The following is a 25756-nucleotide window of genomic DNA, read 5'->3' on the forward strand; positions in this document are numbered from 1 at the left end:
TTTGGTTGGGCCCCAAACCCAGTGACAGATGCCCTTGTAGGAAACAGATGGTGAGAATGCAGGTGACACAAGAGGAGGTGATGTGACAATGGAAGCAGAGGTCAGAGTACTGCAGCGGCCACAAGCCCAGGACTGCTGGTGGACACTGGAAGCTGGAAGAGGCAAGGAACAGATTAACCCTAAGAGCCCCCATAGGGAGCACAGCTCAACTGAAGTCTCAACTCCTAGTCTTTAGAATTATGAGAGAATACATTTTTGTTGTTTTAAGGCACTAAGTAAGTGAAACCCTAGAAAAAGACACTTTGGGGCCACTGCTATAGCACTGTACTATTCCGTAGAAATAGAATGTGAGATACTCATGTTGAAAAGAGGTGAAATTAATTTTAATGGTATGTTTTATTTAACCTATTATATCTGAATGTAATTTCAACATGTCAATATGAAAATCATTCATGGGATATTTTGTCTTCTCTTTTTAGTCCTGACTCTTCTAAATTTGGTATGAAGTTTATGCTTCTATCACATACCAATATGGCATGGTCACATTGTGGCCAGTGGTGATTGTCTTAGATAACACAGCTGGAGCACTCCTCCTGGGTCTCCTACTTTGGGTCTGGAACGAAGTTGGCCAAGGAAGAGAGCAATGGGAGAAACATCTGGACCGCAGAGGCTGTAGGATCTGCCTTGCTGTAGTGTCTGGAGGTCCAGAGGGGGACCTGGATTTGGCTCAGTCAGGTATCCAATAACTATAAGGAGTTCTTGGGAGTCCGGGAGTCCTTGAAGCCAGCTAGGTCTTTACCTTTGCTGCAAGGCTGTAGGACAAGGACCAAGAATTAGGCTTCCATGGAAATATAACAGGGGAAAGCTGAGCAGGCACCAGAAGAAATTAATAGTGATAGATGTGACTTAAGAAATAAATAATAGCCATTTCCCAAACACTTGCCACTTCACAATAATCCTCATCACAGATCTATGTGGGAGGGGTGATCATTGCCTAATTCTGTTGATAAGGAAATTAAAGGTCAGTGTTGTAAGGGACTTGCCTAAGGTCACCCAGCTCACATGCGAGTGGCAGGGCCAGGACTTGAACCCAGGTCCCTTGTACTCCAAAGTCACTAGGTTGTGTCACAGGCCTTGGCGTCTGGCTAGATTTGCCTCTTTGTATACGTACTGCCCTGTATACTGCCCTGAGCATGGGCTCAGGGCCGGGCGAGGGTTGAATGTCGACGGGGGGAGCAGGCTTCAGGGGTTCAGGCTGGAGCAACTGGGGGATTCTGGAGCTGCCCCAAGAATGGGCAAAGTCTTAAGAGTGCCGGAGACCATCCAGCATGACTGTGAGCATCCAAGAAAGTGCCCTCTCTTGCCTTCAGGATTCTCATGCTTGTCTGCCACCTCTTCTGGTTGACCAGTTGGCTCTGGGATATGCCACTTGCTCTGTCTTATGTTGGCAAAATTGACCAGTAGAAGCTAGAATTGCCCAATTGGCTAAGGAAGTAAGTTTGTCTTTTAAAAGCAAGACATCAGGACATTCACTTTCTGACAAGAATCTGTAATTTGTGTTTATTTTATTTCCCGTTGATTGATTGCCATATGTCTTTTGGCACCCCTCCAAATATCTCTTGCCAACAAAGTAGGCCAAATTAATTTTCTACAGGAAGAGATATTCTGAAGGACTCTAAAATCTGTCTCTATCATTTTGCAAATGATCTCCTCTGCATGTAATGACAGTAACTTTATTTTTCCTGTTCAGGCAGAGAGAAGAGGAGAAGTCTCAGGTGCCCATTCCTCTGAGGGAGCAGCGATGGGTGTGTGCGAACTCTCTCTGTTTTGGTCACTGGTCACTTTCTGTGGTGGGTCTCATGGAACTGGGGATCCCAGGTCTCCACTTTGGTTGGTTGGGATCAATTTAGAGGTTGAGAGGCAAAGGACTGGCCTAAGCGGAGGTTGTTTGGTGTATAATTTTTTAAATTGAATTGAAGGTACAGTGGATTGACCGTCAAGAGACCAGTGTTTGTGTCCTGGTTCTAACTTGCCAGTGACCTTGAGAGTCACTTTGCTCAGCATCCTCTTCCTATCCAAAGAGAGGACCTGCGAGGTCAGTGGTTTGCCTGCAAATTTGCTCTCAGTCTCAGAACATTGTATTCAAGAAGATTCTCCTGTAAACTGAAGACAGGACAGATATGCTTTATCACTAGTAAAAGTAACCCTGCTTAATGCTGTTTTAAAATATGTATTATCTCACTTAGCCCCAAAACCAGACCTGGGCAATTCCAAAGGTCATTCAGTAGCTTAGAGATGTGGTTGGGAGCCTTCTCTTTGTCCACTCTGCAGTCCTTCACGTCCCATCTTCTTGCTTGTTCTTTTATGGTTGCCAAAGGGCTGCAGAGATTCTGCAGATCAAGTCCATATTTAGGGTAGGGAGAGCGAGGAACTGTCTTTTGCATCTATCGCTGTGATTAAAGAGTGAAGTGTCTTTCTCAGAACTCTCCTTCTGGTAGATTTCTTCTTGAGTTTCATTGGCCAGAACTGTGTCACATGACCATGTCTTGCTGCAAGGGAGCCTGGGAAAGTGTGTATCTGGTAAGGAGAGTGGCTCCCCGGGCTGCCTCAGACCACTGTTCATTCTTTGTGTGAGGTTGGCCACCTTGCCACCCAAGTAAAAATGGGGTTCTGCTTGCAAGGAAGAAATAGATGAGGCTTGGGTCATCTACAAAGCCTGTCTGCCAAAGGATGAAAATGTGATTTTGATATGAGGGTGTGAACATATAATGTTGCATCATTTTATTTTTATTTTTAGGGCTGTACCTGCAGTATGTGGAAGTTCAGGCTAGGGCTTGAATTGCAGCTGCCAGCCTACACCACAGCCACAGCAACCCTGGATCTGAGCCACGTCTGCAACCTACACCACAGCTCATGGCAACACCGAATCCTTTAATGCGCTGAGCAAAGCCAGGGATAGGACCTGCAACCTCACACACACTATGTCAGGTTCTTAACCCACTGGGCCACACCGGGAACTCCTCACATTGCATTTTTTTTTTCTCAACGAATACTTAGATGGTCTCAGTGACCCAAACCACAAGAGGCATTTGCAGCCCTCCGAGGGGGAAATGTGAGGAGTCCACGGCCAAGTTTGGCCTTTCATTCCTGGGGTGGAGTGGGCGGGGGCAGTGGGCACTGTGCTTTAGTGTGGCCTGCCAGGTCTACAGTAGGCCAAATAAATGTGTCAATAAAGTGAACACACCAGCTAGTGTTTTCTGTGTGCTCGTTTCCCTAGTAACTCACCCTACTTCCCGGTTATAAGCAAAGATGTGGTGAGTGAAGAGGCTGGAAAGAGTGGGACCAAGGGTGGGAAGCACGTGTGTGCATCGCCACACCAACGTCTCTTCTAGCCCAATCCACTCTCCCCTACCTGTCTTCTGATGTACACCTGAGGTCCCTCAAGGAAGCCAGTTTGGAAAACATTGGATTCTACAGCCACCCCCCCCCCCCCATGACTTATGGTTCTTTCTGGCACATTTCTAATTAGTAGCAACCTGTACGAGGCAACGCATCCTTCTCAATCCCTCCTTTATCCTCAAGATCTAACTTTGCTTTGGTTTTGGGCCAGCTCTGCCCTGTAGCCACTAGGGGCACCCCCAGCCGCAACTTATTACTGTTTAAATTTCAATTAATTAGCATAAAACAAAATTAGAAATTCTGTTCCTCAGGCACATTAACCACAGGCTAAGCGCCTGATAGTCACGTAGGACTGGTGGCTCCATGTTGGGCAGTGTAGATTCAGAGCATCACTGAAGAACGTTCTTTCGGACAGAACTGGCCAGTCCTGTGGGTGCTGGGGTGTGGGGTGACCACGGCGTGCTCTTGGCTAGGAGTTGATGAGGGAAACCAGAGCTTATCATCTTTCTGGTGGAGTTTTGGCTTCAGGGAATTTTCCATGAAATGGAGCAGCTGTGGGTGAGTGAAAGGAGAACCAACCTAAAGGCTAAGACTAAGGCTTGACTTTTCAGAATTGAGGCACATCCTATGAAATGCTTGACCAGTGCTTCTCAAAACTAAGTCATGAAAAAACAAGGGAAGACAGAAAGTGTCACAGACCCAAAGGAACAAAGGAGGCATGAGGCATAAGTGCAGCGTGGTTGGTACCCTGAACCACAGCAGAGAAGTGACACTGGTGGAAAAACAGGGGAAATCTGAAAAAAAGTGTGTTCCATTAACAGCAGTGTCAAAATGGGGGCTTCTAAGTTTTGAAAAAGATATCCCATCGTGGAAGATGTTAACCAGAGGGAAGCAGGGTGAGGAAGCTCTATCTTTGCAACTTTTTGTGCTATCTTTGCAACGTTTCTATACATCTAAACCTGTTCCAAAATAGTAGTTTATTTTAAAACAAAGACTTGGGTTTTCATTTTTGACTCTGTCAGTTATCAGTGGCGGTACCCTAGCAATTTCTCTGTATCTCTCAGCACCCTCCTCCTCTCAGGAGGACAGGGGCTTCGTAACACTGCCAGAGCTGATGAGGCACTTTGATGCCCTGGGGGTACCACAAGCATGACGGGAGTGCTGACATCATAGCAGATGCTGCCATGTTACTTTGATGCTAAGACCGTGTTGGGCTTTGCACGGTTATTTGGCATGATCCTTGCTCTTAGGGAGGTTTCCATACACTTCTGTAGAGCATTTGAAGCTACAGGAGGCATGAGAGGAAGGCTTTTGATGTTCACTGAGCTCCTGCCTTGTTTTTGACGCTGTGCTAGACCCTGTTCCTTGTGGGACCACATTAGAAGCTCAGGAGAACCTTCTAGACTCTGTGTGTGGCAGGTGATATTCCCATTGCAGAAGAAGCTCCAACACACTGAGAAGGAAGGGGCTTCACCCTCTTTCCGTGTTCCAGCAGGCTCCTTGACACCTCTTCCTGCTCCCTTCATGGCCGTTCTTTCTGGCCAATTGCTCATGATGCCTTATCCCGTCCTCTCCTGGAGGGTACATGGGGGGCCTCTTCCTTCAGTGGAGAAGCTTTGACGTTGGAGCCAGTGTTTGTGTCTGAGAGTTAAGTGACCTTGGCGTGTCCCATTTTCAGTGACTTCCATTTCCTAACCTGTCAGTAAGGGCATCTCTCTCCTCATCTCACAAGCTTGCCATCAGGTTCCCGAGAGAACTCCTGGGAAGGGTGCCACTTTCTGCAAAGAAATACCCCCAGGCATGGTGCATCTTGGTGAAGGATGCTGTTGGGATCAGGAGAAGGCTTCCTGCTGACTTGCAGATCCTGTGTCTCTGAGGCCACCTCGGGACACACCAGCCTCTTCTGCTGACTCAGACTTCCCTTGTTCTCAAAGCGGGACTCCTCTCAGTTATTATCCTGTGATCTACACCTAAGGAACTCCAGATCCCTTTAAATAGGTTCAGATGTGTCTGCGTGACCCTCTGCATCACTGGGTCAACTTCTCTCCTGGAGGCTGGTGTGTGGCGGTGAGGTGTGGTGGCAATCAATACATGCATGAATGTGCACATGTATATGCGTGTGTGTATGTGTGTTCGCGCACCTGCATATGGGCTTTGTAAGAAATGGCCTCACAGAGGCATCTGAGCAGCTGAAGCATTGTGATGCTGGAGAGAATGCGGGTTCAGGGGTGTTAGAGCCCTGCCGCTTACCAGCTCTGTGAGCTCGAGCACATCACTTCCTCTTTCTGGACCTTGATTTTTCTTCCATAAGACTGGTGGGCTGTTAGGCTGATCTCAGGAGATGCTCTTTGTGGAACTGCCAGCCTGGCACCATAGCGGGGGTGATAAGAGTTGGTTCCTTCATCTGCACCCACCCTCAGATTTGCTCCCAGCGCGTCTAACCACAGGGGACCGGTGAAAGGCACAACCGTTTCCTTTAGGATGTGGCATTCCTTTTGACCAGCTCCTGAGATAGCTGCTGGGAAGACTGTAGCAGAGGGTGGTGGGAAGGGGGACCAGTCTTCACTGGACCGGGCTCAGGAGGGCTCTCCCTGGGCAGTCTTAGAAAGGGCCAGTCCCACACTTGACCGTTAACTTCTGCAAGATTTGAATCTCCCACTTCACTCTTCTGTGTCGCGGGAACGAATCTCACGTGGGCCCACATCCAAGGAGGTCACGCTCTGGTGAGAAGGGAAGCATGGCACCTTCTTAGGACATAAGGTGGTCACGCTGTGACATGGCCCCACGGGGGCCCAGAGAAAGGGAAGATCGATTTGTCCTAGAAACATTTGACCTTGTACTTCTTCAAGGAGAAATTTGCACAATGAGGAGGAGGTGAGAGAGGGTGTGGGTATTTGAGACTGAGGGGACAGCATGGGTCAGAATAGTGTCAGTGGCTAATATTCCTAATTATGTCACATGCCGTCTCATGGATTTACCGCGTTTAAGCTCCAGCAGCCCACGGGGCATAGCTATTGCTAATTCCATTTACAGCTGAGCACAGAAGGTTCTCAGCAATGTAGAACCACAAAATACAGAGGGAGGATTCGAACTTGGATCTGTTCTCAGGCCTTACTGGGGTTCCTGACCCCTTGACCACATTTCCACTTAGGAAACGAGGCTGAAAACATATCAGGAGTCCGATTGCCACGTGTCCCCAGCCATAGTAGGGTCTCTGGACTTCATTCTGAGGCCAGTGAGGATTTAGGATTCAGGTGTTTCATGACCCAGAAGTGATCTTAACAGAACTGCGTTTGAGAAAGTTTAATTCTGGTTTTAAAGTGGAAGGAAGATTGCTAGGTATTCAGCTATAACCTTATAATAAACTCTTGGTTTTGTTTAATAACTACAATTGTGCCTCGAGCCACCCCCCCACAAGACGGCAGATGTAAAGATGCTTTGTAAAGCTAAGCAGGCTCTACAAAGGCAAGGTTGTTATTAATATGGTATTAGGTTATTGCTTTATTTGGGGACAATTTCCTTTGTTCTTGGAAGCCTTTGAATAGACAAAGGGTTTCTCCATTGTTCAGCCTTTGCTATTAGGGACAAAATGGAACTGGTTGAAATTCAAAGTTTTTGTTCCAATTTTAATGTCTTATGTAATCCTGGGAATTTTTGTTTACAATTTATTCCCATTTCTGCAGGTGCTCCATGGGGTAGACTCCCGCACCTGGGACTGCTAGCATTAATTTTGACAAAAAAAAAAAAAGGTTTAAAAATATAAATGTCAGCGTCGCCAGTGTTGTGAAGGTGGCAAGGGATGACAGAAGGGCATTCTAGGATGGTGCTCCAAAATAGAATTCCAGATGCTTCCCGAGTGTTCCCAGAGAGCACAGACAGCCGCACTGGCCTGATTTGCTCAGCCAACGTGTTCTGTTATTTAGAAACTTGCTCCGAGGCTGGGTGGTGTGGTGCAGAGCCAAGCAGACTGGTGTCTATTTTTGCTGCTTTCTAGTTGCGTGGCCTTGGGCAAGCTTCCTCAATTCCCCGAGCCTCAGTTTCCCCCGCTGTCAAACGGGGAGCTGGGAATACGTTACTGAGTTGCTATTTCCTAAGAAGACGAGCTCTCTAGGGGCTGGAACTGGTATCACTTTGGCATTTTTATTCCTAAGCCCTTTCTGGGAAGAGTTTTCAACCTTGGGGGTTGCCTGCCCACTGCACCCCTGTTGGCTTCCAGCACAAACTCCATCCTGCAGATGCATCCACCCATCAAGGACTATAGACCCTGACACTTCTTGGTCCCTGGAGTCCTGATGAACAGAGACTGTAACCTCTGCGTCATCTGATCCCCCCCAGCTCGCGGGAATCAAGCTAACTGGCCATGAGCCTGCAAGCCCTGTCTTTTTCCCAGCAGCCCTCCCCAGACTCTGCACCTAAATCCACCCTCTGTCTCCTTTGGAGGTTCATTGGACATCACCCCAAACCAGAGTCCCCCATCCACTGCAACCCCAGGCACTCAAGCTGTGCTGTGCTTCTTTCTGACCAGCTCTCTGTAAACGCCCACCTCCCATCACCATTCCTGGTGGTCTCTGAGCTTTCCCTTCACTGGGGTCATTTCCCAAGCATCCTCACCTCTCTTCCGGAAGCTCCCTCTTCACCTCCTAGTATCTGGAGCTGAAATGGTACCCAGCCATGATGTCTTCCTAACCCTCCCTGACTCCCTCCCCTTTAGTGGCTCTCTGCTTAGTCTCTCAGACCTGGCGTACTTCAGGATGGAGAGTGTGCTTCTGCTTCCAGATTGTCATCACCTCATCCTTTATTTTTATTTTATTTTATTTTATTTTATTTTATTTTATTTTATTTTATTTTATTTTATTTTATTTTATTTTATTTTATTTTATTTTATTATTTATCTTTTTTTAAGGGCCGCACCCATGGCATATGGAGATTCCCAGGCTAGGGGTCTAATCGGAGCTGTTGCTGCCAGCCTACACCACAGCCACAGCAGTGCCAGATCCAAGCTGCATCTGTGACCTACACCACAGCTCACAGCAATGCCAGATCCTTAACCCACTGAGCAAAGCCAAGGATCGAACCCGAAACATGGTTCCTAGTTGGATTTGTTTCCGCTGCACCACGATGGGAACTCCTCATCCTTTTCTTTAAAAGAGAAAAGGTACCTCACTCCTTTGATCTGCCCTCCGCATCCCTCTTGCTCGTACCTCTGAGGAAATCACCCTTCATTCATTGAAGCGCTGGATTCCTGGCTCTGCTCACGCTCTGTGCTCATCCTGAGTCACTGGAACATCTTCCTCAAATGTATCCTCTCTTAATATTTCCCAGGGCACTGAATCCACAGGTGACGTTCACATCCATGCGGGCAAGCCAGACAATTAAGCGTCGCCCTGAGACACACCCCTTTCCTTCGGCAGCCACCTCCATGGGGTCAGCAACCCCTGCCAAGCTTACCCCTGAACAGCCACCAGCAAATCTACTGCTCGCTGTCTCCTGCTGTCCTGGATCACGGCGACAGCCTCCTGGTTTGTATGCCTCAGCCCCCTGCAGACTTAGACATAAATACACGTGTGTGTGTGTGTGTGTGTGTGTGTGTGTATTTCATTCTCTTCCATATTTATTACTTCATGAGGCATATGGAATAACATGAGGCATAGGTAAGGCTTAAGGATTCAAGATCAGACCAACACTGATGGACTCACGGTGTAAGGTCAAGGGTTGGAACATCGAGTCTCTCTGATCTCAACCCTCTTTCCCACAGGTAACGACGCTACTGAATCTGGGATTAGCCACCCTTTGTCTTCCGAGTGAGTACTCCCTGAACCATATGTAGTTCAAGGTGGGAAGTTATAGTGCATTTATTTCTGAAAGTTGCAATTTCCCCCTCCTAGTTGTGTCTAGAGATTCACACACACACACACACACACACACACACACACACACACAGGAATATTATACAGCAATAAAAATGAATGACAATAAAATTACCCTACTCAGTACGGATGACTCTCCAAATACAATGTGGAGAAAAAGATAATCTGAATAACATATGCAATATCTCAGTGGAGCATGTGTGTATGTACATATATGTACATATAGACATGTGTATACACTCATACATATAGATACACACACATATCACAATGTGTTTATCACCGTGTATTTGTCCATCTTCTTTGTCGAGGGATGGTTTTTAGTTTTCGCTTTTACAAAATAGTGCTGGCTGAAGATTCTTCAATATTCCTGATATGCGTGTGTTTCTCTACAATCTATAGGCGTGGAATTTCTTGCTCCAAAGGTATGCACATCTTCAAGTTTATTGTATGAGAGTCCAGGTCTCCAGATTGCCACTCCCAGTTTTGTTTTCCTGAGCATGGGATGGGCTGTGATAATGCGTAGACCCTGAATATGTAGTGACTCAAACCCAACTGCTTATTTCTGCAAAAACAAAAGCAAAAAAAAAAAAAAAAAAATCCAGAGAAGGTGTCCCTAACATGGCGGCTTTGTTCCAACTTTGTCCTTCAGGGACCTGGGCTGATGGGCAGCTCTGCCTTTTTTAATACCAGCCTTTCAAGGCCACTGTGGGGGTCGTCATCCTTAACCTCATGCAGAAGATGAGCCTGAAGGTGGCCTGAAGGTGGTGAATTCACTCACACGTCCCTGGTTGGAAGGACACACGTGGCCGCCCCTGCCTACACCAGCCACTGACATGTCATTGTACTCTTTGCCCAGGAAGAAGACAAAACTGGGAGTTGGTGAACAGCTCTTGGTCACAGATTGACTTCATTGTAATTTTAAATTTTGCTGTCTGGTGGGTACAAAATAATCTCTTATTGAAAAGTCAACATAAGTTCCTTGAGTCTAAAGAAGTTGAGAATCTGGACCTCACTCACCATTCATAGGCCCCCTCCTGTGACGTGCCTGTTGATGATAGTTGTTCATTCTTAAAAATTTGGCTTAATTGTTTTTGCATATTAATTTGTAGGTTTGTTTTGTTTTGGATACTGATATTTCTTTAGTTATGTGTTTTCAGAGATCTTCTGAATTGAGGTTTGCCTTTTATGCTTTGCCTAGGATGCCTTTTTCTTGAATGGAAATTCTTTTTTTTTTTTTTTTTTTTGATTTTTTTTCAGGGCTGCACCCGCAGCATATGGAGGTTCCCAGACTGGGGTCTAATTGGAGCTACAGCTGCCAGCCTACACCACTGCCACAGCAACGCCAGATCTGAGCCGCATCTGCAACCTACACCACAGCTCACGGCAATGCTGGATCTTTTTTTTTTTTTTTTTTTTTTTTTTTTTTTTGTCTTTTTGCTATTTCTTGGGCCGCTCCCGCGGCATATGGAGGTTCCCAGGCTAGGGGTTGAATCGGAGCTGTAGCCACCGGCCTACGCCAGAGCAACGCGGGATCCGAGCCGCGTCTGCAACCTACACCACAGCTCACGGCAACGCCGGATCGTTAACCCACTGAGCAAGGGCAGGGACCGAACCCGCAACCTCATGGTTCCTAGTCGGATTCGTTAACCACTGCGCCACGACGGGAACTCCAATGCTGGATCTTTAACCCACTGAGCGAGGCCAGGGATCAAACCCACAATCTCATGGTTCCTAGTTGGATTCGTTTTCGCTGTGCCATCCTGGGAACTCCTTGAATGGAGATTCTTAATCTAATGTCATCGATTTGCTCAGTATTTCTCTTTTTATGGCATACTTTTTAATGTTTCGTTCTCCTGCCTCCCAGCTACCTTGGCATATGGTGTCACAGTCAATGACACTTTTTCTGTGCATGTCTTAGGCACAATACTGTATTAGGGAAATGCATGCTAGATGCTGTAACGAGCAAGGCCAAAATTGTGCCTTTACAAAACAAAAGTGGCTACACACACAGACACACACACACACACATTAATTTCCCATTCATTTCATAGTCTTATGTAGGTCAGGTGGCTTTCCTGGTCTGTCCTTTGTCAGGGATCTGGCTGCTGTCCATCACACGGCTCTGTCATGTAGAAGGGAGACAGAGTTATCTAAGGCTCTAGAGGGAGATTGGAAAGCCTAGTTGTAAAAGTGCAAACATCCTTTCAGTCCCCATTCATTGGCCAGAACTAGTCATATGACCACTGTGCAAGCGCAAGAGGAGCTGGGAAATGTAGTCTTCTTGCACTAAGAGGACAAAGGCTTGATAAGCACTATTCAGACTTTGCCACACATACTAAAATCTTAGCTCTTAGAGGCAGGACCTTTTTTCTCTACATCTCCCTCTGAACCCCAAGGTAGCATGGCCCGGTGAAAAAACTGAAGGCGTTGAGATTAGAGAGAATGGAATTTGAATTTCATCTACCCTCTAATGATTTTGTAACCTTGTTAACTTCTTCAAACTTGAAAATAAATTTATTTTTATTTTTGGAATTTTATTATATTTAAAATTGTACAGCCATCATCACAATTTACCCTTTAATAGGTATGACCCATGTAGAGGCTGGGGAGGAGTCAGATTCAGGGGCTCAGCTAGGCGGCTGCTCAAGGCCTCATGCAGACCCTGGCCTGTGTGTCGTGCTCCCATTGTGCCATTTTAAACCGCTGTGTTGAGGGAAGCTCATCTGACAAAGCACATGAATTATCCCTGCTCCTTTGCTGCTCCCATAAAGCGCCTGGAAACCAGACCTTTCCCAAATTCCAGCTTCATGACAGGCCCCATTCATTTTCTGTTTGTTGACATCGTGTGTCTTGTTTTCTACCAGTGCAGCCATTGTGCCCGGCTCCCCTGGGGTCGGATGTTTTATTTTCCTTTGGCAGAGCTTCCTGTGTTCTTTTTCCCACTGTAAGAGTCTGGCAAAAAAAAAAAAAAAAAAAAAATACAACAACGGCTTTGGTGAAATGGCCATCAGATCACTGTGTAGCTTGGCTCTGCTTGGCTATTTGTCTCTGGGGCACCAGTCAATTCAATTAAACAAGGTCAAAGCTGTGCTGGCTGAAGTAATTATCAAATTATTTAGAATAGTAACTCTAAACTTTCAACTTATTGGGAGAAGTTAAGCAGCAGCGGGAAGGGCATTGATTATAAGTTGATGCATTGATTTATAATTTGATCTCAGCGATGTACAAAAACAGAAACGAAGACACACACAAACACACACACACATCTCCCCCACCCCCAACACACCCACGAAGAAAAAAAGACTGGAAGGAAATAGGCCAACATATTTAGAGTGGTTTTCTCTGAGTAGTGGGGATTTTGACTATTTTGTTTGCTGATGTACACTTTTCAAATTTTCCAAAATGGGGAGTTCCCATTATGGCGTGGTGGGTTAAGGATCTGGTATTGCCGCAGCTGCTGCAGAGGTCACCCGGCGGCTGGGATTTCATCCCTGGCCCAGGAACTTCCATATGCCATGGGTGCAGCCAAAAAGAAAAAAATAATTTCCAAAGGGGGCTGCAAACTCTTCCCAGAAGTCTCCGCAGGAAATAGATGTCGTGTTCCCAGAGAACTGATTAGCACTCGGTGAAGTGACTGTTCGCAGGGGTTCAGAGTCAAGGTCACTGGGTCAGTCCTGAGAGGTGAGATGGTCCTGCAGTAACAAATGAGTCCCCAAATCTCAGCTTAGCTCGTGCTCTCGCTGCACATCTAGAGACGTTTCCTCTGCTCTACCTTGTGCTCCTTCGCCTTCTCTCTGAGGTCTGGGCTCATGCAAATGCCTCTCTCTGAAACGCTGCTGTTCACTGTGATAAAAGAAATGAAAGCCCTGGTGTTTCTTCTCTGTCCATCCCCAGGTCAGGAAAATTCACCTGGCCCTACCCGATGAGGGGGCCAGGGGGCACGTCCTGCGCCCATGCCAATGAAAAGAACCCTGGTGTGTGGCAGATAGTCCTGGTGGGAACCATTAAGAAGTGGGGACACACTTGGTGAGAGGCAACAACAGGGAGTTAGCAGCCTTAGATCTGCACCTTGGGAGTGAACCAAGGCTGTCAGGTGGAGGGGGGGGGCGTAACTCTACTTCCCCTTCCTTCTGCCATCTGATCTCCCCATGGCACACACTTTAATAGAACCCAGTCAGGTTCCAGGAGTCTTGGAATAGAATCAGATTCCAGGGGTCCTGGAAGCCTAGGCGACGTAATCAAGGTGGTCGCCCTCCTCGGACACCAGATACAGTAGGAAAAAAATGTCTCTGGCGCTTTAGTCAGTATTGTTTTTGTAACCAGATAATCAGGTGTTATTTATATAAAAATGCAGCGCAGTGAACTAGCAATCGAGAAGCATCATTGCAGGTGCCTTTGTATGGCTGCAACTCTGGTCCAGTCTTGGACTTCACTCCAGGAATATAGCGGCTTAGCAGACACAACCTGTGCTTTTGAGGAGTCGCAGGCTACCTGGGGGAGAGACAGCTAGTCACCTACCAAAACACAGGGTGACGCAATTGGAGTGTGATTCAGCCTCAAAGAAAAAAGAAGGAAACTCTGCCATTTGCAGTAATGCAGATGTGTCTGGAGGGCGTTAAGCGAAAGTGAAATAAACCAGGCAGAGAAAGACAAATACTGCATAGTATCACTTATATGTGGAATGTTAAAAAAAAAAAGAGGGAAAAATTGTTGAATTCATAGAAATAGAGAGTTGATTGGTGGTTGCCAGGGCTGGGGGGTGCGGGGAAAGAGGGAAAGGTTGGTAAAATGGTACCACATTTCCATGATCAGATGAATAAGGTCTCAGGATCTAAAGTAAAACATGCTGAATAGAGTTGCTAACACTGTGCCGTGTGATTGAAATTCACTAAGCGTGGAACTTACATGTTCTAACCAAAGATTTTTTTCAAAAGGTGACTGTGCTGGGATGGATGTGTTAATTACCTCTGTTGGGGGAATCCTTTCACGATGTAGATGTGTATCAAGTCATTGTGGTGTATACTTTAAACACATTGCAATTTATTTTTTTGGTGGTGGTGTGCAGTGGCTTGATGTGGGATCTCAGTTTCCAGACCAGGGATGGAACCTGGGCTGCAGCGGTGACAGCATGAATCCTAACCACTAGACCACCAGGGAACTCCCTAAATGTATTACAGTTTTATTTGTCAGTTACACCTCTATAAAGCTGGAAAAAACCAAAAGTAAGTTGCTGGGCAGTACATCAGGAATGCGGACATGGTGTTTGAAAGCTGTCTGAAGGCTCAGTGCTGTTAAGTCCTCCCAGTGGCCCAGAGAGACCCAGTGCCCACGCTCTTGCTCAGCTTTCCCACCTGCAGAGTGGGACGTCACATTCTCAAGTCCACGCTAGGAGCCATGAAGCCCCAGGACCACTGATGCCTGTACTAGGAAAGCAAAGGCTCGTGCGCTGCTCCTGACTTTGAACTTGTACCAAGGTAAGTGCAAAGGGACATATATATAGATTCTGATTTATTTTGGTCACCGTGGCTGGGAGGGGACCTGGGGGTCAGAGGGCTGTGCTGATCGGCAGGGTCCGTGCTCAGGTGCACGTGTATATAAATATGCACACAGCCCTCGCACCCCTGTGTACCCCTTCTGCACCTTCTTCACTTAGCAGACCTGCAACATGTGTGTCTCGCCCAGTGGAGAAAATGCTGGTGCCACTGAGCTGAAGATGCACTTGTGATGAATTATGAATGACCCCACATGTCTCAAATCAGAGAGAAATCCAGTTTAAGTTCCTACACACAGCTCGAATTCCACTTTTAATCCGTACTTGATTCACACCTATCGTGCATCTTCGTAGATTTTTTTTAGGAATAAACAAAAGACGATATTGACTAGTGCTCTTTGCTGCTTTTCATAGGGAAAGACCTCTTTGAGTCCTTGGCTTCTTCTCCCCTTTCTGTGTGTGTGTGTGTGTGTGTGTGTGTGTGTGTGTGCGTGTGCATGTGTGTGTGTGTCTGCGTTTTTAATATCCCGAAGCAATAAAGAGCCCATCAGTCCAAGAGGACAAACCAAGTACCATCTTTTACTCATTTCCACTGATAGGGTGGGTCTGAAGGACCCCTAAGGAGAAACCAAGCCCCCAGTGCCTTTCTCGTGGCATGTGATTCATTTCAGTGCAGGCCCGCCTTTAGGTTTCAACTCTGTCTCTTAAAAACTCCCTTTGAGGTGGTTGGTGTGGGGACTGCTTTGTAGCAGTTGGGATTTGGTCAGAAAAAGAAGAGTCATTCATGACTTCCCAATCCAAAAGTTGTTTTTTTTTTTTTAATAGCTGCGCTTCTCATTTTGAGATAATTGCAGATTATGTAATTAATGCACATCATACAGAAAGATACCAAGTATGCTTTACCCCGTTTCCTGCAATGGTAACATCTTGCAAAGCTATGGTTACATATCTGGACACAGTCCAGAGCTCTTGTTCAGATTTCCTGTTTTATTTGTACTTATTCGTGTGTATACATGGGTGCATTTAGTTCTGTGCGATTGATGACATTTCTATCCACCACCACCACCAAGTTTCAGAAGGGTCCCCCCACTGCAGGGACTGCTGTGATGCCCCTTTTGCTACACCCACCCCTCCTGCCCCTCACTCACCCCTTCTTGCCCCTCACCCCACCCCCTTCCCTCACCCCTGGAATGCCTCTCCTGTTTTCCATGTTCTGTAACGCTCTTGTTTCAAGAATGTTATAGCTCTCTGCGCTGTACAGCAGGACCTCATTGCTTATCCATTTTAAATGTGATAGTTTGCATCCACTACCCCAAACTCCCATCCATCCCACTCCCTCCCACCTTCTCTTGGCAGCCACAAGTCTGTTCTCTATGTCTGAGAATCTGTTTCTGTTTTGTAGATAGGTTCATTTGTGTCACATTTTATTTATTTTTAATTTATTTTTATTTATTTATTTTTTGCTTTTTAGGGCCACACCTGCAGCATATGGAGGTTCCCAGGCTAAGGGTCAAATAGGAGCTGTAGCCGCCAGCCTACACCACAGCCACAGCAACTCGAGATCAGAGCCGCATCTGTGACCCCAGCTCATGGCATCACCAGATCCTTAACCCTCTGAGTGAGGCCAGGAATCGAACCCACAACCTTATGGTTACTAGTCAGATTCGTTTCTGCTGTGCCATGATGGGAACTCCTGTGCCACATTTTAGATTGCACATGTCAATGATATCATATGGTATTTGTCTTTTTCTTTCTGGCTTTCGTCACTCTGGTTGCATCCATGTTCCTCAAATGGCATCATCTCATTCCTTTTTATGGCTGAGTAGTATTCCATTGTGTTTATCTACTACATGTTCTTTATTCATTCCTCTGTTGATGGACATTTAGGTTGTTTCCACGTCTTGGCGATTGTGAATAGTAGTGTTATGAGAATAGGGGTGCATGTATCTTTTCGAATTACAGTTTTGTCCAGATATTTGCCCAGGAGTGGGATTGCTGGATCATATGGTAGTTCTATATTTAGCAAAGTTCCATACTGCTTTCCATAGTGGTTGTACCAATTTACATTCTGTGTGGGCCTATTTATGCATCTCTATTCTGTTTCACTGATCTCTGTGTCCATTCCTCAGATGATACCACACTGCCTTGATTATTCTGGGTATATAATAAGGTTTAATATTGGATAGAGTGATGCCTCCTACTTTATTCTTCTTTTTCAAGTTTGTTTTAGCTATTCCAGGGCCTTTGACTTGTATATATGTAGAATTAGCTCACTTAAGTCTTTTTAAAAAAACACATCAGGAATTAGAAGCTTACACAAGCATTCGGAGAACTGTAGGCATGAAGGCAGCAAAGCCACCTCTGAGCGTCTCAGAAGCAGTGTTGAAGCAGGAGCTCTGAAGGGCCCACCCAGAGGCCATTATAAATCACAAGAATCTTGGGAAAACTCTTACTACCTTTTCCCACCAGCCACACCAAAATAAATGACTCTCTAAGTTGACCTGGAGCAGCCTTGACCTCCAGGCTGCTTCTGTATTAACAGCCCCCAGGGGCTGTGGCCTCTCCATCTCTGTGATTGACTCAAACCCAGGACCAGGACAGAGAAGCATCCTCCTTGAGCTGCAGAGGAGACCCTTGAAGCGGTGGGAGGTCAGGGAAGGACCCGTGATGGTTTAGCAGCGTCCGAGCTTGTGAATTTGTGGTCGGGTTTCTGTGCCGCTGGCGGGGAAGATGCCTGCCGTGGGAGAGGGAAGTCTTCCCTAAACCGGTCTCCTTTCCATCTTCTCATGGAGCAGTGGTCAGAGGAGCAGGGCCATCTGGGAGAGGACCCCTTAAACACAGGGGGGAGGCTCTGCAAGTGTCCATTCATTCCCTGACTCAGAGGACAGGTGTGTCAATGCGCTAAGAACACAGTGGGGTGGACATTCCAGTGGAGGTGCCTGGACAGGCAGGCGAGCCAGCCAGTTCCGTGATGCCAGGAACGCTATGGGGATGGGAGGCTGTGTTGTACAGAGTGCCTATCAAGGTGGGGGTGGGTTTGTGCATTGGGGAGGAGGCTGCAGAGAAAGTCAAGTCTCTGCTGAGACTTAAGGCACCCTGCAGTGGGCCAGGAGGAGAGGACATGTGAGTGATTTTACTAGAAGCAGGAGGGAAGGCTGGGGTGTGGCATACCAACAGGCTGAAAGGCAGATACTGGCATTCTGGGCCCTTCCTTAGTCCTGGGGAGTCAGATTGCAATGGTAGTCTCCCAAGTGAACCCTGGAAAATAGGTTGGACATGATTTCTGTGGTTCTTTCCTGCACCCCAATTCTGGGAACCCCATTTTGGGTCTTAAAAACAGCTAGTAGTTTATATAATTTGATGCTTCTCCCCTGCTCCTCCCCCAAGAACCCACCAACACCCTTTAGAGCTAGAGGTAAAACTGAGGGGGCTCCTTTGAAGAAAAAGCAATATTGCAGATCACACTTGTTCTACTCAAATGCAACATTTCTTTACCACATCATGGCTCCCACATGAGTGACACGTCAGTTCTAATTTGTAACTGGGAGCTAAGTTAATCTGGCTCCAGCCTTAGCAAGGCCACACAGAGCATATCCTAGAGAATAAAAATTCAATTGTTTAAGTGTCACTGTGGCAGGGCTAAGAACAGGGCTATCTGTGGCTCTGTGCCCCCATATGGCAAGAATGTCCATGCTGTACCAACCACTGGGCCGTGGAGCAACTTTGTGTGGTGATTATGACGTTTCCCTGGAAGGAGACACACCTTTCAGGAAGCATTTGGGTTGGGTGTCTTTAGCTCCATGATCCCAGCCTCTTTTTCCATGGTCAAGCCAAGGTCATGGTCTCGGGCTGTTCCTCAGTGGTCAAGCCAAGGTCGTGGTCTCGGGCTGTTCGTCAGTGGTCAAGCCAAGGTCGTGGTCTCGGGCTGTTCGTCAGTGGTCAAGCCAAGGTCATGGTCTCGGGCTGTTCCTCAGTGGTCAAGCCAAGGTCAGCTAGTTGGGGGCAACAGTGGAGCTGGCGATTTATTACTCAGTGGAAACACCCCAAATAGTGGCTGGAGTGGGAAGAGGTGGGAGCACGTGAGGGTCAATATTCAGGAGGGCAGATGATGTAGTTGCCTCCAGGACTGAATAACCTGATGCAGGGATGGGTCCTCTGCATCAGAATCTTCAGCGCATGGTACTGAGGATGGGCTTTGGGTGGACTTTTTAATTCCTACCCCAAGAGGATTATACTCTCTATTTGTTTCCTTGGGCTGCCCTAACCACTTTCCAAGTTGGGAGGCTTAAAAAACAACAGAAAATGATTCTCTTTAGAAGCCAAAAGTCTGAAACCAAGGCATCCACAGGCTTGGGTCCTTCTGGAGGCTCTGAGAGAGAATCTATTCCATGTGTCTCTCCTAGTTTCCGCAGTTCCTAGAGGTCCTGAGCTTATAGCTGCCTCCTTCCAATTTCTTTCTCCAACATCACATGGGATTCCGCTCCCTCTGTATCCTTGCTCCTTCTCTTCTTTGATAAGGACCCCTGTCACTGGATTTAGGGCTCACCCTAATCCAGGATGATTTCAGCTCAGGATCCTTAACCACATCTGCAGAGACCAAAGGAAATATCCACTGGTTCCAGGTGGACATACCTTTTGGGGCCTTCATTCAACCTTTCAAGCCACCACAACTCCCAAGAGCCTCAGGCTTGGTTGACCATCTGACTTGCTTTGGCCAACATAACATGAGCAAGAAGGATGTATGTTTCTTCTGAGCAGATGTAAGCACCATTCCGTGATGTTGCCATGCTCTTTGCACATTCCTAGAGGAATGGTATATTCTGAGGGGGATGCTTTTATTGGTCTATAGGGAAGAAGACACACAGGGAGCTGAGCCACAGACTTCTGGCTAATAAGTAAGAGGAGGAATCTATCTTTGTGGTGTGTTTACTACAACATAACCTAGAAGGACCAACTCAGATATGCACGGTGAGTTTTTGAGGTACATTATGGGTAGTCACACTGCACCTTGTTAAGTCCCAAGGGATCGTCTCAGGTTTAGAAATGGTCTAATTCTCTTTCCCTCCATGTTCTAGTTGTGCCGTGCTTCCTTTTTCTGGCCATGCCAAAAAAGTTCCCAGGGCAGGGATCGAACCTTTGCCACAACAGCGACCTGAGCCACTGCAGTGAAAATGCCAGATTCTTAACTTGCTGAGCCACCAGGGAACTCCCAAAACAGTCACTTTTTTTTTTCTTTCTTTCTTTTTTTTTTTGCCAGTTCTTCCATTTTTGGAGTCATGATTCCCACAGCTTCCTTTTCACTGGTTCCCACTTCCAGGAACGACAAAGTTGTAAGCTTTCGTGATGATGGAGGGAGGAAAAGAGCCTCACAGCAGACGTGAGGAAGAAAGAGAAGTTCTGGAATTCGATCAAGTTGGGAGCAGTCAGGGTCCCGTCCGTGGGGCTTCTGGGTACTTCTGAGATTGTCACTGGTGGCCCCTCCCAGTCCTTTCATCTTCTCACTCCTTCCTTCAGGTAAGCAGTGTTAACCTGTCCCGCTCTGTATCAGTTGAGCTATTCCTTTTTATTTTATTTTATTGAAGTGTAGTTGATTCACAAGGCGGGGTTCATTTCTGCTGCACACCAACGTGATGGAGCTATCGGTAAAAACACGTCCATTCCCATCTAGGCTGTCACAGAATATTGAGTAGATATTCCTGAGCTAGAGCACAGGTCCCTGTTGACCATCCAGTCCATAAACCATACTGTGCCTTTTTTTTTTTTTTTTTTTTTGAGGTTGGGCTGTTCTTGACTCTTCTGTGTCTATCCCACAGTGATCCCAAATCCCACATCACCCCTTTCTATTTCCTGCCTCACCACTGCCTTGGTCCAAGCCACCATCACCTCCGACCTGACCTACATCCAGAGGCTCCTAACATGTCTTTTGTCACAACTCAGCGCACGCGAAGTATTTCTGAATGAATGGGTAGGTCAGGCTTTGTGCAAAGCGCTATGCTCTTGTGGAGGATACAGACTCCAAACAGAGAAATGCACAAATAGATTAATTTCAAATTACAAAGGAAGCAAATGAGGGGTTGAGATGGAAAAGAAGGATCTACAACAGCCAGGGGTGGGGAGCTTCTCCAAGGAGGTCACATTAAGTGGAGATGACAATGCAGAGACGGGAGGGCGGGGCGTGACCCGGAAATGGGAGAGCGGCTAAGAACTGAGCGGGGCAGATGGGCCACCGAGAAATCCTCTCTCTGGTGACCTGACAGATGCAGAGGATATTTTGCTGTATGACGTCCGGTGGATCCCTGCCACATGATCCCTCGCCAGGAGTAGTTTGCTCCCTGGAGGGGCGGGTTTGTATTTCGGGGGATCACTGGTGAGAACTTCGGTCGTTTTGGTTGCTCACCTTGACTTGGGACCTTCAGGGCTATGAGCCGATCCAGGGGTGTTGTTTTAAGCCTCTAGGTTTGTGGTGGTTTATTACACAGCCCCCCAAAAAACTAATACCTTCAGATGAACCGTGACACCCACATGTCCCCAGTTTGCAGACGAGGCAACTGAGGTCCAGCCTAGTCGGTCATCTTTTCCGAGATCAGCCTGTTGGTGTCAGGGAAGGGGCTTGGGATGCTACAAAGCTCCCAGTCTACTGCCTGCCACACAGCCCCGGGTGTTTAAATCAGAGAGTCTTGGCTACATATTTCTTACTCGTACTACTCAATCCTTTGAGCCATGTAGTGATTGAAAGGTGACAAGTTGCACCAAATGACGGCAAAAGGAGCAGACACTCTCTTTGCCTTCGTGGGCCTTTCATGGCCAAGTTGAGAGCAAACTGAGCTCAAGCTTGCGTGTTAAGAGTCAGTTATGTGGCGGCCAGTCTGAAAGGCGCTGTGTCTCTGATTCTTCTTGAAGTTTCAAAGGTGACAGGCTCTATGGCTTATTGATCCCATGCCATGGGTTCTGCCTAAGCGGCATTATGGGAACAGATCCTGGTACATTGGAAGGAAACGGCAAACAGCTAAATGGTGCGCTATTAACCTGATTGTGTTCCTAAAGCCGCCTCCCTTAAATGACTGGAGCGGTGACTTCGGATCGAATCGGAGCCGCAGCCCAGGCATAATTCATCCCCGCGTCTCCACCTGCGTCTGAGTTAACAGCGCACGACACACATGGAGCTCGCGGCTTTATTGTTGAAATTCCGTAATCTATGAGGCACTCTTGGTCAGAAGGAGCTCGTTATTAAAATATAATATGACGCTCGTGTGCGATGATTATTTTAATTCAGTGCTCCGTTGACTTACACGAGGAGGCCTCAACTCTTTCAGGCGCCACTCACCATTCTCTTACGGTAAAGTTAATTTATACCGCGATGATAAAAAATTTGATTTATTTTACAACAGATCAGTAATTGTGCTCTACAAATAAGTTCGTAATGATAATCAACAGCATTTTCAACATAATTTAATTTGTCTTCTCCCGAGAGGTAGTTAAATGCAGTAATAATAACACCAGTGTTATGGACTCCGCAGCAGTTAATCACGGTCTGAATATGCAGACAGTCCCAATATTGTATTGACAGAAATTAAATTAACCATCAGCTCGGGCAATCAGTGGCTATACAGCTATTAAAAGCAATAAAGGCAACAAACCCCAACCGTTGCCAATTACATTTTGACATATACAAGGAAAAGGACAGATGCTTTTGATTGGAGATTTTTATTTCAGTGAAAAGAAGACACGCGAGTAGAACCTTGAACTTATCGAGGCCCTCTTGGCCGAGGTTTGCTGAGCACAGGACACTCTCTCATATGTGGCCTCTGCCAATTGTTTTCTTTCTGTTAAAAGATGAATTTGAGTGGTGAGAATTCATGGAGTTGCTAAAATTTAGGACATCTCTCTAATCCCTCTGTGTTGGGGTGCTCCTACCAGAGTTGGCTAGTTTTTTGTCCTAATGCTGTGACACCTGACACAGGCGCATGATGAGGACTCAGTTTTAAGGGGGAAAAGGAAAGAAAAAGACGTGGAATACATTTGAGCTTATAAAGATTCTCATTTACTAAGTGCAGTGATGCTGCATCCGGACAGTGTTTCACCGTTATCTGGGGGAGATGCTGAGCTGGTTTAATTCAGTGCCCAGTGAAACACAGGCATTGCGGGGAGTTCTTCTCTCCCTTTTTCCCTCCCTTCCTTCCTCCCTCCCTTTCTTCCTCTCTTCCTTCCTTGTCCTGCAAGCTACCCACCTTCCTGGGGGGGATTTCAGTCATCTTCATCCTTTGAGGTTGAGGTTGTCCATATGAGGTTACTTGTACAAGGAGTCTGGCTGACTATGGGCACCAGATGGGTTTACCCACTCAATGGTCATTGGGCACCATATTGGCTGGGTCGATGAGAAGAGGTTCTGGCTGGACATCAGTGGCAGATGAAGCCAGTGAGGCTACTGGTCACTGACTTTGGGAGAGCACTCTCAGTTAAGAACCAGACCATCCGTGGACTTGGACATGGCTCTCCTGCACCTCTATAGTGCTGGGAACAGTTGAGCTCTGACTGAGGCTGCATGGGGTCTGGATGCCAGCTTGATTGGTTTATTCTGTTTCTCTGAGTCGCATGTGAAATGCAGCAGGACCCCATGGGGCCTTCCCAGGACAGAACCACCCCATGTGGTGGTTCTGTCTTTTGTTTGTAGAAAACCTTCAGTCAATGACTAAATTTAGGGTCTCTGCTGTGGCTTCAGTTCAATTCCTGGCCCAGGAACTTCCATATGCTATGGGCACAACCAAAATAAAATGAAATAAAATAAAATAAAATAAAGAAGAAGAAGAAATTTAATCAGGGAAGTGAGAAATTGCAGAGGCAAAGGAAAACAATTAAATAAGACCAAAATAATCATCATTTAGCTGTTAAACAAAGTCAAGGACCTTTAGTTCCTCCTCAAGAGTTATGGATAATATTCTCGACCATGTCCTTTGAGCTGTCTTGGAGACGATACTGAAGCCCCCACCAAGAAGAAGTGGAAGAAGTTAATCACACGATCACCAGACTATAGTCATGACATAAGCTGCCAGTTTTGAGAACCGACTTCAAAGAAATGGGAACAAACTGGCCCTGGAACTGAAGGTTAACCGTGCTTAAAACGATCCAGATGATGCTGGTCAGACCCACAGGACCAGTTTCGAGATGGCTGTCAGAGCTGACTCTGCCATTCCGCACGGAGCCCGTCCCTCTGCCTACACACCTCTGAAACTCCCCTTTAAAAGTTCTTGCCCACTGACTGTCAGTGGGGAATTGGCTTTTGGACAGGAGTCCACATTCTCCCCCAGCTGCTGGCCTCTGGAATAAACTTTCCTTTCCACCAACCTCACCTCTTGAGTATTGGCTTTCTACCTGCGAGCAGCCAGACCTGAGATTTTTTGGGTTTTTTTTTTTTTTTTTTTTTTTTTTTGCTTTTTAGGGCTGCACTGGCAGTATATGGAGGTGCCAGGCTAGGGGTCAAATCAGAACTGCAGCTGCAGGCCTACACCACAGCCACAGCAATGCCAGACTCTAGCCGCATCTGCGACCTGCACCACAGCTCATGGCAACGCCAGATTCTTAACCCACCCAATGAGGCCAGGGACGAAACCCACATCTTCATAGATACTAGTCAGGTTCTTAACCCACTGAGCCACAATGGGAACTCTGTTTTTTTGTTTTTTTTTTTTTTTTTGGACCTGAGTGTTGCTGACACACGATCGCTCTTTCCCTTGTGACATGCTGCCTCTCTCTGTCCTCTGGGCTGGAGATTATCTGAGGTTGGCAGATTTGCTTGGCTCTTGTGTAGACAAAATATCAATACCCCGCTTCCCCAAATGTCCACACCCTTGTCCCCAGAGCCTCTGGATGCGTTACCTTTCATGGCAAAAGGGACTTTGTGGACGTGATTAATGGTCTTGAGGTGGGGAGAATAGCTCGGATTATCAAAGTGGCCCCAGTGTCATTACGAGAGCCTTTCTAAGACAGAGGGCGGAGGTTCGGGGACGGGAAGGGGATGCAATGGTGGAAACAGAGGGAGAGCAGGCGATGCGGTGATGTCAGAATCAGACAGAGATTGAAGTTGCTACCCTGCTGATTTGAGGATGGAAGAAGGGGCCACAAGCCAAGGATGGCAGGAGGCCCCTGCAAGCTGGAAAAAGCCAGCACATGGAGCATCTCCTCAATCTTCCAAGGGCACGTGGCCTCACTGAATCCTTGATTTCAGCCCAGTGGAACCCACATCAGACTTCTGACCTCTGACCTCTAAGATAATCCATTTTGGTTGTGTTAAATCACTGAGTTTGTGGTAATTTGTTATGGGAGCAATAAGATACGAATACAGCTCATATTTTTTTAAAAAACTTCATTGTTTGTGAAATGTAGGCATATGTCATCTTATTGTGTCTTATTTTATTGTGCTTTCCAGATATTGTATTGTTTTCTACAAATGGAAGGTTTTGGCAGCCTTGTGTTGTCAGGTAACAGCGTGCTTTAGCAATAATTTTCTCTTTTTTTGTCTTTTTAGGGCCACACCTATGGCGTATAGAAGTTCCCAGGCTAGGGGTCCAATCAGAGATGCAGCTGCCGACCTAGGCCACAGCCACAGCAACACCAGATCCGAGCCATGAGACCTACACCGCAACTCATGGAAACGCCGGATCCTTAACCCACTGATTGAGGCCAGGGATCAAAATTGCATCCTCAGGATACTAGTTGGATTCATAACCCACTGTGCCACCACGGGAACTCCAACTATAAAATATTTTTTTAATTAAGATATGTACATTGTTTTTTAAAGGCGCAATGCTGTTGAACATTTAATAGGCTACAGTACAGTGGGAACGTAACTTTCATATGTCCTGGTAAACCAAAAACTTGGTATGATTCACTTTATTGCAATATTTGCTTTATTGAGGTATCTGCTCCCAAGCCTGCAGTATCTCTTATATGTATGTATATAGCATAGATTGAGTTCTTCATGCCTTCGAGTCTTTAAACC

The 25756-nt window shown here is 46.6% G+C and overlaps 1 protein-coding gene across 4 annotated transcripts in view; it reads left to right on the forward strand.

Moving 5' to 3' along the window:
* The window catches only part of LOC146401912 (uncharacterized), a 163874-nt gene that overhangs the window by 96735 nt on the left and 41383 nt on the right, over positions 1-25756 (forward strand). The window contains exons 3-7 of one of the 4 annotated variants that reach the window (XR_014809341.1): positions 8722-8918; positions 9155-9232; positions 14447-14743; positions 19610-19728; positions 20018-20274. The exons of 1 other annotated variant lie outside the window; for it this stretch is intronic. Coding sequence is in view for 1 of the 3 variants with exons in the window: in XM_084967059.1 (XP_084823185.1) it covers positions 8722-8918; positions 9155-9200 (243 nt within the window). In the remaining 2 variants the exon portion in view is untranslated. Of the gene's footprint in view, positions 1-8721; positions 8919-9154; positions 9233-14446; positions 14744-19609; positions 19729-20017; positions 20275-25756 lie in introns of those variants that run through there. 2 more of the 4 variants (XR_014809340.1, XM_084967059.1) reach the window with 2 other exon arrangements.

This window comes from Sus scrofa, chromosome 7 (assembly GCF_054392235.1).
Source record: "Sus scrofa isolate SSC_HxYL_T2T_F1_AM1 chromosome 7, Sscrofa_HxYL_maternal_Yorkshire_Landrace_v2.0, whole genome shotgun sequence".
Taxonomy (NCBI): Eukaryota; Metazoa; Chordata; class Mammalia; order Artiodactyla; family Suidae; genus Sus; species Sus scrofa.